Here is a 17,523-nt window from a genome sequence, read left to right on the forward strand (position 1 = left end):
GATTTTTAGAGGTTTTCCATGCAAAGTATCATTGAAAGGCCAACCAATATAATGATGGTACTTATATGAATGTAAATTTCTAGGAAACTTTGCTTGGATACAGCTGTTTAAAAAAAAGGCTTTTTGATCTCTCTTTTTTTTAGCAGGTTGGTATTTACTCTGACACAATGTACTGAGGTGAAAACTGTAGTTTTGGGGTTTATTTTCCCAGATAATTCTTTCAGTTTTAAAAACATTTTTCTTACCTGCTGTGAAAAAGGGACCTGTCTGTCTCGTATGCTCTGTGATCTTCCCAGCCTTTGTGGTCTTTTTAGTAGTTGTGTCCCCCCTTTCCTGTCTATAGTTTTGCATCAGTTCATTCAGCCAGCAATTGATATTTTTGTGAGGATGGGGGAGAACAAGAGTAATGAAAATAGTAGTGACTGACAATTCTTACTGCAGTTTGGGAATATGTCAGGTCTTCTGTAGGTCTCCAAATGCCTGCAGAATCTGTTGCTTTATTACCAGATTGGACAACAAATTCAGTCTTGCCATCTTCCATGCAAACATGTTTAAATGATCCTGAATCTGCTGGAGTGAGATTCAACATTTATCTGTATGTATCTCCATAAATTGCGGTAAGACATTGGTTACATCTCAGGAATCAACACAGACCTTTGGTTAGGATGCTTATGTATAGATTGCAAAGAGAGGGAAAGACATCTTTAGTACGATGCGAATCTTGATCTCCCTGAATCCACAAGAAATTTGAGTTTCTTAAGCTTATATGTAAAAGAAATGCAACTTTGAAAGGTAGAATGCAGTATGTTTATGAACTAGATGTTAATATGTTGGTCAGGAAGTGTGGGTTAGTGTCTCACATTTTATAACAGTTACATACTGAAACTTGAAATGTATGTAATTCATAAAACATTATTTTTTTTCTCTTCAAAAATAGTAATTTGGTATTGCAAATGGAAATAAGCTTGGAAAAAGAATGAAGTTTGAAAGCTACTGTTCTGATGATGTGAAAGAAGTTTAATTAGGAATGTATTAGTCTGTATTTAACTCCCAGTGTTTTGCTGAATCCCTGAGCTGAATTACATCCATTGACAGCTGTAAGAATATGAAGAAGTTTTGATTACTGTTTCTTATATGCAGAGAGTTAACAAACAGGTGTGCTTCTAAGAAGTGTTTTAAGAAAGGTCTGTTTTAATGCATATGTTCTTAAAATTGATCTTCCTGACCAAGCAGCAGAAACTTTTTGATAAATTCTGTGAGATTCAAGTAGAAAAAGGGCTGTAAGTTGTAAGTGCCTAGGTGAATACACAGTTCTCCGGGATCCAAGCAAATTTAAAAGAAGTCTGAATTAATGTTGCACAAAAATTGATAGGTCCAGAGGGAAATGTAGGCTAATAAGAATCAACTGGAGTCTGTTTAGGAATGAATCTTAATTTGTCCATAAATTGATTAGCATAGCTATCCATATAATTCTGTTATAGCTGAGATTTTAAGGATATCTAATGGGAGTAAATTGGAGAATGGATAGCAGATGTGATAGTATTCTTCTCTCAAACCTAATGGAAATGTGGCTCAAGATAGTATTAAAGGTACTATTAGAATATGAAGACTGGGATGTATGTTATTTCACTTAGTTACTATTAAAAAGCTTTGCTGAATATACTGCATTTTTTACAGGTGCTCAGTCACGGAACATTATCATTGTCAGACATTTAGCTTATAAATATATTACATAATTCAGCTTATCCCTCAGTTTGCTTCAGAATACTTGGCATTTATTTTTCAACATCATTGAAGTAGTTATAGCTTTACAGTTGAGAACAGTAGTATCTGTTTTTCTGTATTCAAGTTAGCTTTAACCCAGAGGTTTAGCTTTAATTTATAACTTCTAGTGCATTACTTTATGCTTACACATGGGGTTGCGGATTTAAAAGTGTGGAATAGTTGTGTAGTACGTAAGGTTGCAAAATTCTGTCATTAGTAATAAAGCTTTTCTCAGTAGCACATTATGAATATCTAGAGCACTGTATTAAAAACACCCAACAAACCACTACAAAAACATAAAGATCCCCACTGTAAAACCAACCAACCAAGAAACCAACCAACCAACCCTCTAAAGGCAAAAGCCAGTCCTTTGGTTATAACTGGAAATTTGTCTCTGCTTTCTGAAGTATTTTAAGAAGACAATTTTTGCTTGGTTTCCACAGAAACATTTTGCAGTAAGAAGGTATTTGTGTTTAAAATAGTTAGCCAAGATAATGGGAAATTGAAGACTCTTACATATCCTGTATATTTGTATCCTCATTATTGTATGCTGATGATCATGTTCAGCTAAAAAATTGCCTGTTTGGTGGTGGTTGTAAGCTAAGTGTATATTGAAAGACTGTGGCTATTTTGTAGAATTAGCCAGACATTCAGAATGGCTGTTTTGGTTAAGATAGCATATTAATATTGACTGGGAATACAATGGTTTTATCTTAATTTTCCTCTCATTTCTCTTTCCTCTTCCCTGCCCCCCTTCCACCCCCAAAGGAAATTTGGTTTTAGAGACTGATGAAGATGTTATGTTTTTTAAAATAATAGCAGACAGTAAGTGAGAAGATACTTAAGGGGAGAAAACAGCCCTAATCAGTTAAACTTATTAGAATTTCACGGTTCTCAGGAGGCTGTAAGTTGTAAATTGATACAACCCTGGGGTGAGAGAAGAGGTGGAATGAAATCAGATTTCATTGAGATGTATGAAGGCAAAATGGCACTAAAATCTAATTTTTACACTTAAAATACATTCACTAGTGATAGATGTCCAAACATGTTAAACCACACATTTCAGAAAGCTTATTACCCTATTCCTTGCAGTGAATTCAGAGTGATGTAAAGATTTTTCTTGGTGACACCTGCAATTCACACATACCTTTCCAGTAGTAAATGCAATGCTTTGTCATGTTTTACAGTAGATGAACACACTGAACTTAACAGCAACTTTATTTAGCTAATGTGCTGCACATACTCTTTAGCTACAATCATTGAGCATGTTGCTCTAGTGCAGTCCCTGCCACCCTTCATGGATATTGTGTCAGACAAAAAGCCTCTCTCCTTGTTTTCAAAGCAGCCCAAAGAATGAATGTTTGGTACTTTAGAGATTTCTTTGTCTTCATAAGAATAGCATGCTCAGCTATGTTTCTCTGACGCTATGAAACTGTCACACTCAAGGCTAAAACTCTAAAAGTAGGATGTAGGAGTTAACACTGGCACAGCAGCAAAATTTGGGATGTAATTAGAAAAACTGTTGGACTGACAAAGTGTGACAATGGGAATAAATTCAGTTTAGTTTTCTGGTCACTCAATTTAATTTTCTTTCACATGAAGATGATAAAAAGAAAGAGAAAATGAGATGCCAAAAATGAGGGGGAGTGTAGTGTGAAGGTGAGGGTTGGGAAGATATTTATAAGGTAAGAGGAAAAAAGAATGATACGTTTGATAAAAAGAAGAAGTTCTCTTTCCTCTTCCCTGCCCCCCTTCCACCCCCAAAGGAAATTTGGTTTTAGAGACTGATGAAGATGTTATGTTTTTTAAAATAATAGCAGACAGTAAGTGAGAAGATACTTAAGGGGAGAAAACAGCCCTAATCAGTTAAACTTATTAGAATTTCACGGTTCTCAGGAGGCTGTAAGTTGTAAATTGATACAACCCTGGGGTGAGAGAAGAGGTGGAATGAAATCAGATTTCATTGAGATGTATGAAGGCAAAATGGCACTAAAATCTAATTTTTACACTTAAAATACATTCACTAGTGATAGATGTCCAAACATGTTAAACCACACATTTCAGAAAGCTTATTACCCTATTCCTTGCAGTGAATTCAGAGTGATGTAAAGATTTTTCTTGGTGACACCTGCAATTCACACATACCTTTCCAGTAGTAAATGCAATGCTTTGTCATGTTTTACAGTAGATGAACACACTGAACTTAACAGCAACTTTATTTAGCTAATGTGCTGCACATACTCTTTAGCTACAATCATTGAGCATGTTGCTCTAGTGCAGTCCCTGCCACCCTTCATGGATATTGTGTCAGACAAAAAGCCTCTCTCCTTGTTTTCAAAGCAGCCCAAAGAATGAGAGATACTTTAGAGATTTCTTTGTCTTCATAAGAATAGCATGCTCAGCTATGTTTCTCTGACGCTATGAAACTGTCACACTCAAGGCCAAAACTCTAAAAGTAGGATGTAGGAGTTAACACTGGCACAGCAGCAAAATTTGGGATGTAATTAGAAAAACTGTTGGACTGACAAAGTGTGACAATGGGAATAAATTCAGTTTAGTTTTCTGGTCACTCAATTTAATTTTCTTTCACATGAAGATGATAAAAAGAAAGAGAAAATGAGATGCCAAAAATGAGGGGGAGTGTAGTGTGAAGGTGAGGGTTGGGAAGATATTTATAAGGTAAGAGGAAAAAAGAATGATACGTTTGATAAAAAGAAGAAGAAGTTAGACATCCAGCAAATTGCTGTTTTCTTATTTATGTCTGGGAAACACATACTTGATCAGAGGCAACATCTGAAAACTTGTATGTGCAGATAAAAGAAGTCAGCTTAGCTTTACTTTTCATAAGTAGGTTGAGGCTTTGTCTGCACACATTGACATTTAATTAAGTAAGTAAGCTGAAAGTGACTTTTTTAATCCTGTGTTTTAGTTACAGTTGAAATATTATTGGGGTCTGTAATTTTGCATGCTTATCTGAATAAAATTCCATTAAGTATATTAGGAATTTGCCTGCCCTGGGGGGTAGCAATATTCTATCTATACAGTCATTTTTAAGACAATTTTACTGAGTAATTGAAGAACTGGGTGGTAACCTAGTTCTTGTGGTGCACAGTTTTGTTTGCACTTGTTTATATTCACACAGAATAAAGCAAATAATGCATATCTCGGCTAAAAATGGGGGGCCATCAGCCGCCTGAGAATTATGTTTTTCTTGTAAGGATCTAGTTATGATATGACATTTTTGTAATTTGTATAGGAACTCCTGACCACACAATAATGATCATTTGTCATCATCCTTAACAGACTCATGCTAGTGAGAAATTTAATATAGTAAAGTAACATTTTTAACTGGTGCCCTACTTCTGCATGGCTTTTTTTTGTATACCCCTCTCTGCTGAAGTGGTGTAGTAGATGTACCAGGTTTTTACACATATAAACAAATGTGTTTTAGCAGACAATTAAGTACAGATAAACAACATATTTCATACAAGATTGTTACACCTCGCTCCCATTGACACTCCTACTCCTACCCCAGATCAGAAACATAGCCTAGCATGGCATGCTTTCTTTTAGATCTCCACAGGCATTTGCCTGCTACAGTCCAACATACATTTTGTCCTAGTTATCAGAGTATGACTGTTAAATAATAATGGGAAGAGAGATCTCATCCTGTTCATAAAGCAGAGTGGTTTTTTTTTAATAAAGTGTAAAGAGAATCTGAATTAAAAGGTCTTCACTTTTTTCATTTGCATACTCTATCTTCTAAATAACAGTAACTAGTGTAGCTAGAAAATATGAAAGACAAGCAGTGAGAGAGAGAAGGAGAATCGATTGTGCTTGGTGATCTGAAGTAGTACAAGAAGATGCCCATTTTGAATGAGACACGGAGATTGGAGAAATGAGATCTGCTGGTCAGATGTCTTTCTGTGCCCCTTCTGGAGGCATTGCAAAACTATCACATCAAAATGCAGCAGACTCCCTTTCCAGAAATCAGTCAAGAAATGATCCTAGCTATTAATTGTGACTGATAAACTTTGAAGATACAAGATATCGTCCTTTTGCTGAATCTCCCCTTTGCAGTTCTGATTCCTTCCATTCAGTCACCAAAATCCTTCTAGGAAGGCAAATGCCAAGCAAGCATCCCAACTGAAATGGTTGATCCCTTTGATATTAGTGTATCTTTCTTCTTTCCTCTGCCCACTTGCTCTTCTGAAAAAAAACCTTGTTTGCTTTGTTTTTTGTTTCTTAGCTGTTAGAAAGCCTTTAAAAATGCTTTTACTTTCCTGTCATGGCATTATGCTCTTGGAAGGGAGGATCAGCTGGAGTCATGGCAAAGAAAACTGCTGTCCTGGTAGTTTTATTTTGTATTCACCATACGATTCACAGTATTGCATTGTTCCTTCCCAGAGGGGGAAGATTGGTCTCTCATGCAAATCACTGGTCCTTTTCTACGCTTTTGTAGCTGTCCTGAAATTGTTGGAAGGGATCCTTCTTTCTGCAGAGTGGGAAGGAGGAATTGCACCAGACAGGCTGGCCCCAGTTATTTTATATCTTTCCTGTGTCTCTTACAACTCCTTTTGAGGAGCAGGCACCAGGCAGTACCTATACTGTGTTCCCAGGGCTTCTGCTGGTCTTTTGCATTTGGTGGGCCAAATTCAGTGACATTATTTGGCATAACTTGAGACTTACATTGCTTTGAGTACACAGAATCTGGCCCTCAGCCTTAACTGTATGCAAAAGTGTCCTTGTTCATTTAAGCTGAGTGGATAAACAAGTGTTTTTCTATTGACCCAAGAGGTACATGAAGTTGCTACCAGTTAAAGAAACGTGGTGTGTGTACATTATTTCAGCTGATAATATTTTGTGAGTAGAGGTGTCCAGAGATTCAGCTTTCACGGAGCCTGGTTATTGTTCATGCTAGTGCAGCTTTTATGCTCAGGAATGCCTCTAAGCCTTGAAAAGTCTAAGAAAAATAAAAAGAATGTGCAGAAATGGAAATCTACTTTTAAATAAATAAAGTCACGAAGTGTAGTAGAAGGAATAAGGCTAGGTAGGAACTGTGTGGATAGGTCTGCAGTGTGATTTAAGGTAGCAGGCTCCAAGCAAGTTAAGCAGGACAGAAGTTTTAATTTAACTCACATCTTCACAGACATCAGCACATGCATGCAGCGGATTATTACCACCATCTGTTTTATCTACAGCAGTTTTCATCAGTTGTGTTATTTTGTGGGTTTTTTAAGTGCTTAAGCACTGCTTTGAAGCTGTTGTGTTAATTGTTAACTTTGGCTGAATTTGCATGGATGCCTATAGCAGTGTCAGCATGCTAAGATTGGAACTGTTAGATTAATGAATGGAAGTATCGGCTCTGTGCCTGTGCAGTACATTAATAGCTGTGCCAGTTCAATCAAATACACTACTGACTTTGTCACTGTGAAATGATATTTACCAGATCTTAGATGGACTGCTGAGAAAGATGAATGCAATCTTTCATTTTAGTCTGACTTAAAAATAAGGTAACTAAATTCTTCACATAGATTATTTTATTGCTGTTCATCACAGGAGGAGAATAGATATACTGGTAGATTTGAAGTCTTCACTTAAATGAAATATACATGTATGAGGAACATTGTATTGAATGGAAGGAAACTAATCATTATCTTTCATAGAGCTTAATCTCATATTCTGATTTACTGGAGTTAATGTTGAAAAGAGAAATTAAGAAAAGGAAAAGGAAAAGGAAAAGGTATGCTTATTCCTTAATTTTTTAATTTGTTTTCTTTCTTCTTTACAGAACCTGAAGAAGGTGTTTGTAGAATTCAGCCATAAGGAGCTATTTGAGTTCTACAACAAGGTCTGTAGATTTTGCAATCCTATAGTTTCTTTGTAAACACATTATGCTGCTCAGCAGGAAGTGTTGCCTATATGAATTAAATCTAGTAAAACTGGAAAAAAGGGATCCAACTTAAATCAAGACTGTTGGAATCCTTTTATCACATAAGCCATTTTCAAGAAGAGCCTGTGCATTCAGCTTTGGAATAGGCAGGGCTTGGGTCACTGTAAGCATACCTGGTGGTTAGATCAGGAGGAGTAGCTGATGATTGACAGTGGGGATCTCTCTGGAAACAGCATCTTTGTGTTACATCTTCAGTCAAGATGCTAGGCCCATAATCCAGTCAAAATGAACTATATTTTTTTTTCCTTGTTATTATGCATTGGAAATTCAGAGGAAAACATCTGTGCATGCTAAAGAGGTAGTATTTCGAAAACTGTTTCTTTAAAATTTGAATATTTAAACTGCAGTAATGAATTCTAATAGCTTCATGTAAAAACAAATATTCATGAGTACAGGATTTTTATATTGGTATGCAAATATATTTAGTATGCATAGTTGAAGATACTGGTTATTTCTGTTTGCATGTTTCTAAACAACCCTTTATGAGTGGAGGTTTTTTTCTCACTTTTTCTTTCCTTTAAATAGCTGGAAACTATACAAGCACAGCTGGATTCCCTTACGTGATGTTTTTGAAGACTTATTTCTCCATCACACTCCTGCCACCTCATTATTTTGAATTGAAGATAGATTGCCAAGCTGCGTTTCCTGAAGGATTCAGCGGGTTGCTTCTTGTAAAATTATATGGCTTATCTGCTTTTCAGACCAGTACCATTAGCTAAGAGTCTTTGTCAAGGGTCTGAAGATTCTAATGGACTTTCTCTTCTTTGCTTAGCAGCTGTGAAAAATGTCTTCTTTACTTACAGTGGGGAAACACTCTGCCCATGCCCTCCCCCCGCCACCCAAAGAATGCTACCCTGCTTCAGAAATAATTTTTTTGATTCCATTATGCATGTTACTTGATTCTGGTAGAAATTTGCATGTTAGTGAGAGATGAGGAAAAAATTCCTTTTTTGCAGACGAATGTAGAAATTATAAGAAAATACACAGCTAATAAAATCTCTGTCCTTTTTAAATAATATTCCTACAATTGATAATGCTTCTTGCAGATTTGTCAAAATAAATTCAGAATTTTGAAAGTTGATTTTGGAGCTAGTCAAACTTCATTTCAGTATCTTTATTCTATTTTAGTTTGGTGGGGGTTTTTTCTTTGAAATAATCAACAATGTCTTTGATTTCAGTATTTACTCTTGGCACGGAAAATAAACATGGCTTCTTAGCACTGCATGCCCACTAATGAATCTAAGAAGTGTGGTGTATAACTAAAGGGGAGAAATCTCAGAGTATAAAACAAAAAAATACTGAAATGATCTGACAGATTTCTGAAAGCTATATTGATCCTTCCTCATTTTACCACCAGAGTTTTTACATCGAACAGGAAAAATTGAAGTATAGTGATTAAAGGCCGACTTAGTCATACTTTCACCCATTAGTTCCAGATGATTCATGAGCAGCAGGAGAAAGGTAAAAGTCGTCTTAGTTCTTGTGTGTTGATGTTTGTTGACAGGCAACTTCATGCTGCGCAGTGTAGACTCTGGGCTCCAGGCTTATAGAAGGCAAGAGGAAATTTTCCTGTTCAGAGGTTTAAGAATTTTTTCTTCCTGATGGAAGATGGGATGGTTAATACCCAGCCAGACAGTTTCCTTCTGTAGGTTTGCTCATGAATGTAGATATAAGTATAACCAAAATGTATGCTTTGAATACCTGGTTTCTCTGGAATAGTTTAGGTCCTCCTGTGCCAGATTTCCCACTTCGTTGCCTTTTTGTGCCTTTTTGTTGCTTTGTTGTTAGGGATTGTGCTGTCAGCTCTAGAATACTGTGAGATTTGTACAAGTTGTCCAAGCTGAAAATTATTAGATTCCGATGATAACAGCTTATGTGTGAGTAAAGGGCACTGAAGAGAAAACACACACTTAGCATAGTCCTTAGCTCTTTAAGGAAGTGCCAAATGATACTCTACTGCTCTGTACAGTAACACTGTTACTGTAGAAGAAGAAGAAAGTCACCTGGAGGAAGAAATGAGTCACCATTGCCCAGTAGAATGTCCTCAGCTATCCACTATAGCTTGTGAGGCTGGCTGCTAAAATCACATCTTGTCATAAGCCCCTGGCACATGTACCATATTGTCTGGAGATGTCACCTCCTTGGTCTGGCTGTTCAATAAGAGCTTGGCAGCTTGCTCATCTCACCCTGCATAGACTGGTGCATGTCTGCAGATGGACACATCCTCACCATTCCCTCTGCTTGCTGTCAGTAGCAGTGCTTTGTAGTTAGTGCAGCTGAGGGAATCCCCTTCTGCATGACTTGTCTTCTCTACCAGTCCTGTGGCACAGTGTGCTTTGTACAAGAACACTGCTCTTGAGCCTTTTCACTGAGTTTCCAGAGTTTATGTTCTGAGAGTCAGGTCTGAAGTGAGCTCAGACCTTCCTGTGTAGATGCAGGACATACTAAGGCAGTTGTGTGAGGGGTTTAAGTTATCTTTGTGAATATAGGCAGTGATTGATGAATCCTGGAAGAGGAGGTGAAGGCTGGACTAGTTTGGAGAGCAAGAGCCATTGGACAAATCAGCAGGCACATCTTAGAAAAAGAAGTCAGAGTAGGAAGAAATGGGGAACAAGAAAAATGAAGGAGAGGGCACAGAAATGGGTATTCCCAAGGATGGAATTTGGGTGTTGGAAAATACCAGGAAGAGAGCAAAAACACTGGAAAATATGACAAAAGTGTATATACAAAGAAAAAATTAAACAGCAGGGGAGATAACCTTGTAGAAGAGTGAGAGGAAAACTGAGGAATCACAGTAAACCAGAATTAGCTATGGAAACTAGCCAGTTGTATAACTGCATCTAGTATTTCAAACTAACCCAGAAGTGCCAACCTTGGTGCAAAGCTGACCAAGATCAAAGTGTAGGCTAATGAAATAGAGATTTTAAATCTAGCTTTAATAGGAAATATTTTTAAATTGTAATATTATGTTGAGAGGGAAGAAAATGGCTAAGGTTGCAAATTAATTTTGTAAAATTCATTTAATGTTTATCTTTGTTCGCAGATGGCTGAAAAGATTTGTGGCTTCTTTACAGTGGCTGCCTTGTATTTTTTGCTAACTGTACTGAATTCTTAGTGTCAAAAGCTTTATTGTAAGAAGTACAGTGGTTACCTTTAGTCAAGGACTGCTGAGAAGTAAACATTTCGTTTAAAAATACTTTTCTGTATGTAGTGGGAAGCTTTGGGGTTGTACATTGTTATGGAGCAAGGACATAACCTGTACCATCTTAGAGAAGAATACTGCCACTTAAATTTAAGTGCTACTGACTAAGGAGAGAAAATTGGCTAACTGAGAAAGAGCAGAAGACTTTGTTAGGTCTTGCAGAAAAGAAGGCTTTTATCTGGTTGCTTCCCTCTGGGTGTGAGTGGACCTGGAGAAGGGAAGATTATTCTTTTCCTGAGAGAAGCTGTGTCTGCTTGGTTTGTATAGAATCCTGTTGTCTCAAAGTGTCAGTGAACAAGAGGAAGAACAAGCACTGGCACAGAGTGGGTCATGCGTGGGTAGATCTGCCTGAAGCAGGGATTCAACCCAGTGCCTGAGAGGTGGCAGAAAGAAAAACACTTCTTGGAGGAAGGCGATGTGAATGAAGAATGACACAGAATGACCACACCAGGCTGGTGTGAGAGCCTAGACTGGTGTGTGCATTCTGAAGGCATTCGAGCTTTGGTTATGGGTACTGGTGAAAGACAGAACAGTGAGTCTCAGGGCTATTTTGAATAGCCTCAAGAAGAATTTTGGAATTTTTTATTGCAGAAAAAGAAGGGATGCATCCCAGGATGCATGCTCTTTCCAGTTCAGGATCCTAGCATACTGTAATGTCTCTTGGACATGATCCAGATTTGAAATTACCAAGGTTTCACATAGTGTTGAAGGAAGATATTTACAGAGATTTATTGAACTCTAAAACTGGAAATTGGAATGAGTAAGAATTACTAAATCTTCTTTCAGATCTTTCAGTGTATTTAAAAAACATTTGATTCATCTTTGTTCAGACATTAAAGACTGTATTTTCTGTGACTGTACTTATTTCAAAACTGTAGTGTCAAAATCTGCCTCAAATGGACTGTTGGCAAAAGAAGGAAATCTTTTGATATAGGTGTAACAAGCATCAGTAATATTTTGACATGAAGATTTGGACTTCTGGACCTAAGGGAAAGACAGTTCTTAAACTGCCTCAAAACCACCAAGTTACTGGTGAAGAGCAACCACTTGTACATCACTGAGCAAAACCAACACTAAGGGCACATTAATGCTTATTGAGTACAAATGCATTAGATTATTTTTGTCCAGTTCAGACTGGGTGATGTAATTCCTGTTTTTTAAGCAAATACAAACTGTCTGTAAATTTTTGCATTTTATTTTTGTTGAAATAAAATACATAGTTAGACAAATATAGCTTTGCTGTCTCAAATTTCAACTAACTACCAAACCTGTTTTGGCTCTCCAGAGGAGGGTTTCAAATTCACCTTTAATTTCTGGGTTTGCTGACACATAAATTTTGAGTAACGACCTGCAGCTTCATTTCTACAGTCTGGTTTTATGGACTTTTAAGTCTTGTTCTTTCAAAGCATGAAGAATTTACTGACATGCTAATTCTTACCTTGGTCAAAGGAAGAAGAATGGTTATTGTTACAAAATAGCATAATCCCCCCTTCACACCTGTTCATACTCTAATATACTTGATTCCAGCATCATCAGTAACATTTCATTGCTTGGCTGTATTGGCATATGTCTTCAAAGATTATGAATTCTCTCACATTATGGTAGAATAACGGCAAAGCTTAGTAATGTCTGCTGACCAGTGAATAAGTAATGTAGCATTTTGTGTTATACGCTTTTATAGCTTATTTGACCAATGAAAATAAGTAACATTTTGAGCTACTGTGTGGAAGTTCCTTTTCTGTGGAGCAGATATGAATAACAGTGATTTTGAGTAGGTGTGTGAACCGCAGTGCTGCTGACTGGTACACTGTTGATGGTGTCTCATTAAGATAAACTAATAAGATGCTTTTATCTGCAATTGCATAAGTTGATTTCTAATTTCCATAGAAATTAATCCATTTTGTTGGATCTTCCCTTGGCCTCCTTAATTGTTGATCAGATCAAATTTTATGCTGTGATTTTAACTGAAATGAAGTGTTTAGACCGTCTCTTCATCCCCTCATTATTTTGTTTCTCAAGAGATAAAAACTACTGGTCTGTTACAAATCAGTGTTCATCTGTATTCAGCTATGCATGCAGGAAGCACTTACCCCTCTCACTTAGAGGCATTAGTCTTTTTTCTATTGAGGTCAAAATACATTTCATGGTTATCCAATGTTTTCTCCTATTATTGAAATCATAGGAGGGCATTTGGAGTCCTACAAATGCTGGAAGCATAACTGTCTTGACCAGGTGTTCTAATAAGATGATCTCATTTTTAGAGCACTTTTAACTTCTTGTCATTGGTGTTAAACATTAATTGCCCCTTTATGGTAATATAAAACATACATTGAAGAAAATGTGGATGCATGTATTACCTGTCTCCGAGATGGCTGTGCAGATCCACAGAGGCCAGCACAGGCGGCTGTGGAGTGCTAGTTCTGGGACTGAACACACTGGAGTGGCAGATTAGCTCTTTCGGAGTTCACCCTCTGGTCATTCAGGACAAGGGAAGGGAGGAGGAAGCAGCACTCCCTGGACAGCGCTAACAAGATTCCTCATATCTGCACTGTGTTGGAACGATCATCCCACAAGGGGTAATATGAAGAGCTCTGCGTATGGGTGAGCTGCCTTTATTTCATTTAGTTGCCATCCGTGGTTGCAGTAGTTACGGCAGCTCTTTAATAAATTGTATTTCATGAGAACACAGTGCTTTTTCTGTCATGCACTTGTCTGTTTTTCTGCTTCCAGGGTTAAAAAATGTTAAAAAAAGAAAAAATGTTAAAAAAAGAAATCAGTTAGATTTAAGAAATTATGCAGTTAATTATGTAGTAAGCATTTTAAATAATGTTTGCATTCTTGTGTTTGTTTATAATTTCAAATCGTTTGTCTTAGCCAATATCCTTGCTGGCAGCAGAGGATGAATCTCAGTGAGGTCAGTGAAGCCCAGGGACTGAAGAAAGGACCTCCTGTTCCTTGCGCTCATCCAGGTTGAGCCCTGTGGGGCAGCTCAGGCTTTTCCTTTGTTTTCACCTCAGACTGCCAGTTAGTTGAGTAGTCACTACCTCTTTCCTGGATAACAGTGCATCAGGAAAAGGTCAGAGATGCTGACTGCACTGGAAAAAAAACTTAAATCAGCCATGTGTTGTTAGCTTAGCTCTATTCTGGAAGGGATGAGAATATTTTCTTCATGCAAGCTACAGTTCTGCCCAGGTCTCCTCCCTGTAAGGAGTGAGGTCAGAGTAGTGCTTTGCACATCAGATGAATCCCTGATACCTCTGTCAGGAGCCATGCCTTGTGATGGTAGATCTCCACCATCTTCTCCTCTTGTAATTCCTAGCAAATTCTTGTAGTTCTAGCTCATACACAGCTTGGAGGCCTCAAGAACAGAAAAGGATCTTGCTTCATCTCTGCTCCCAGGAGGATGTCTACTCCTCTCTCAGGCTAGTGTTCAGTACGGTTCCAGGTAGTATCCTACCTGTTAAGATTTTGTTGAGATTTTCCCAAATTTGAAATTCACTTTGAGAAAGGTCCAGAAAAGAGCTGTATGAGAAGTCAAACAAGACCAGCCTTTCAGGATATTCCCTTTCAGGGGAATTATTCACTATTTGGCCATTTCTGGAATAAACTCTGTGTTCAACTAATCAATGATAAAATTTATTCTTTGCAGCCAAACTGCCTACTTGAATAAAATTATCATTGTTTCCCCACATCATCCTTATGAATTGCAGCAAGCTAAAATATCCTTGGAATCAGATTTAGGGCAACAGAAGTGAAGTATGTCAGATAATTGTGGAAAAAGTGAAGCCTGTGAGTGTGAACTGATACTTCGGAGCTGTGCTCACTCACTGTCTGACAGGATGAATGGCAGTGATCCCAGTTTCTTAGGTAATCTGATACTAGATATAATAAAAAAGCCACCCTAGTTAAAATAGATATAAAGAGCAAAAAAGGATACAAATAAGCAGAGCAGAGTCTCCTTTAAGCAAGAGAACATAGTATGTAACTGAGGATGCTTGAAATGAGAAGGGGCAGCACAGACTGTGTGTAATCCTCATTGCAGTACCCAGTAAGTGTGCTGGAGTGCTTTTATGTCCTGCAACTGAGCTGCATCTCCCCATATCCTGTCAAATGCCACCCCTGCATCTACCCATTAAAATCTGTCTGGCAGCCTACTGATTGATTTCTTTGGGTCTGTAGTCATAAGAAGGACTGTCTGGGTGCTCTTCTGTATGTCAGGAGAGAAGAAGGTCCTAAATTACCTCAAGCAATGCTGGGCAGTACTGCTCTTAACTGCTTCTGCAAACAGCACCCAAATAGGAATGCAAAGTATCTCAAATCATTTTAGTGTATTTCTGTCTGAACAAGCTGGGTTTGCTAGGGTTGATAGGCAAGGTTTGGGTGGGTGAGTGTCTCTCCCAGCACTGAAGTTGGTAAGTTTTAAGATCCACCTTCTGTCTGAGAACAGAGAAGTTTTAAATTAATATTTAGTTGAAATACTCAATATGAAAGAGAAGCCAAAGGTGGAGCTTATTCTGCTGCCTGGAGCAAAGTTCATGCTTTAGCTACTATGTTAGATGAATAAAATCTACCCTTGAGTTCCTTCCAGATGGGCCTGGATATGAATGTGTAAAATTATCTGAGCAAGAGGTTGTATCCCTGTGGTATAATGATTTCAGCATGTTGGAAAAAAGGAAATCTCCTATTAATCAACCTTATTCCAGTGTGCAAGGTCACAAAGCATGAACTTGGTACCTTATTCTGTGTTTCATAGCCCTGCCTAAATCAAACCGAGGCTGCAGACATGACTGTACTTTTTACTTGCCAGAGTAGCCCTGTTGTCATAACTATCTGTAGTCAAGTGATTTTGGTGGTTGCAAATCAGACAGAGCATTCAGCTGCTACATTAGCCTTCTTCTGTATCCAACGTATTGGTCCTTGAAAATTCAGCCCTTCAGAGTTCTGTCAGCCTCCAGATAAAGCAACCATATCTGTTGTATAAAAAGATACAAGGGATCTTATCACTTGTATGAAGATCTACTCTACCTCTTCACTATCAATATATGTGTGTGTGTATATATATATATATATATTTATATTTATATTTATATTTATATTTATATTTATATTTATATTTATATTTATATTTATATTTATATTTATATTTATATTTATATTTATATTTATATTTATATTTATATTTATAGATGCTCACATATGTTTACAGAAGAATTCTGATGACTTGTTGACCAAAGATGCTATAGGTTTCTTTGCATAATCTTTTCTCCTCATTTCTCCCTTTCTGCTTATATTTCTCCTGTATTTAAAAGCTGATTTTTACCCAGTTTGGGAATACAGTGCAGCAGTAATCCCCTGGTATATGGACAGAAGGATGAGGAAGAACAGGAAAAAACTACTGTACCAGCTTGTAAGAGACTTTGTCTTCTAGGAAAAGCCTGCTTGAAGGAAAAAAAAAAAGATTTGATTTCCATAGATTTAGATTAACTTGTTATAAATTGAATGGTTATCCATGCCTCTCCCCAGGTACAAGTTAGCTGAAATCCTGCTGTTATGCATCATGCTGACAGCATATTATCTGAAAAATGCAGATACCTATCTGTAGTCTCTAGTTTTTAATCCATCAGATTTCATGAACATGATCTCTGAGGACAGTTACAGGCCCCAGTAATAAAAATTATACATCCCACGAAACCATGAACTGGAATTCTGGTTTTCCTTTGGATTTTGTGAAAACTTCCTTGAAACTCACCAGTTTCTTTTTTGACCTCTTTGCTGCTGGATTGTATCTTTTACTGATTTTACCTTACCTCACTCAGTTAACCGGTTTTGCTCACAACTTTCCCTACACTCTTTAAGCTGAAATTAATGTTTTACCATGTTCTTTCCCTGTTTGCTACATATGTACTCTGTCAACTTTTCAAAAGAAGGGTCAGGAGTTGCCATTTTTCTGTCAACAGTCCTCTGCTGGTGTGCACTTTTGAAGGACTTAGTACATATCTTAAAAGTCAGTAAAAAATCGTTCACAAATAGATTATACTGTATAAAATTGCACTATTCATCACAGTGACACTCAAGGTCACTACTAGTGTTACGGGGAAGTGGTGAAATAAACCAGATAAACAACTGAGAAGATCAGAAAACAGTAAAATACAGAAAAGAAGGGAAGGGAAGGGAAGGGAAGGGAAGGGAAAAGGAAAAAGGAAAGGAAAAAGGAAAGGAAAAAGGAAAGGAAAACATCACTGCATTTTTGGACACATGGGGCACATATCTAATCCACCTTTATTAGATAATCGGTCCTGCTACAAAACTAATGTTTCCCTTGCTTCCTTAAGTGATTGTATAAACTTATACTCTATGGAAGTTTTGCTGCATTAGCAAGATCTTTCTGTTATCTGTAAGTACAGTCTGTTTATTTGAGTACACAGTGGTTTTCAGTCACTTCATTGAGAAGTAAATAGGTCTGAGAATGTCTGAGACAATGTGGAATAGCCTTATAAATTCATTTTTATAAGGAATGATGGGAGCATTATGTTCAAAAGTACAGAAGGCTAAAAACATTGATGCTTCATAAATACCAGTAGTTGAAACATATTTTTATAATCAG

The 17,523-nt window shown here is 37.3% G+C and overlaps 1 protein-coding gene across 2 annotated transcripts in view; it reads left to right on the plus strand.

Moving 5' to 3' along the window:
* Positions 1–12,141, plus strand: part of COMMD10 (COMM domain containing 10) — a 108,548-nt gene extending 96,407 nt beyond the window's left edge. For both annotated transcript variants that reach the window (XM_039730977.1, XM_039730969.1), the window contains 2 exons: positions 7,556–7,615; positions 8,243–12,141. In XM_039730977.1, the coding sequence (XP_039586911.1) occupies positions 7,556–7,615; positions 8,243–8,281 (99 nt within the window). In that variant the 3' untranslated portion in view covers positions 8,282–12,141. The remainder of the gene's footprint in view (positions 1–7,555; positions 7,616–8,242) is intronic.
* Positions 12,142–17,523: the final 5,382 nt, after the last annotated feature.

Source organism: Passer montanus, unplaced genomic scaffold, assembly GCF_014805655.1.
Source record: "Passer montanus isolate IOZ18808 unplaced genomic scaffold, ASM1480565v1 scaffold110, whole genome shotgun sequence".
Taxonomy (NCBI): domain Eukaryota; kingdom Metazoa; phylum Chordata; class Aves; order Passeriformes; family Passeridae; genus Passer; species Passer montanus.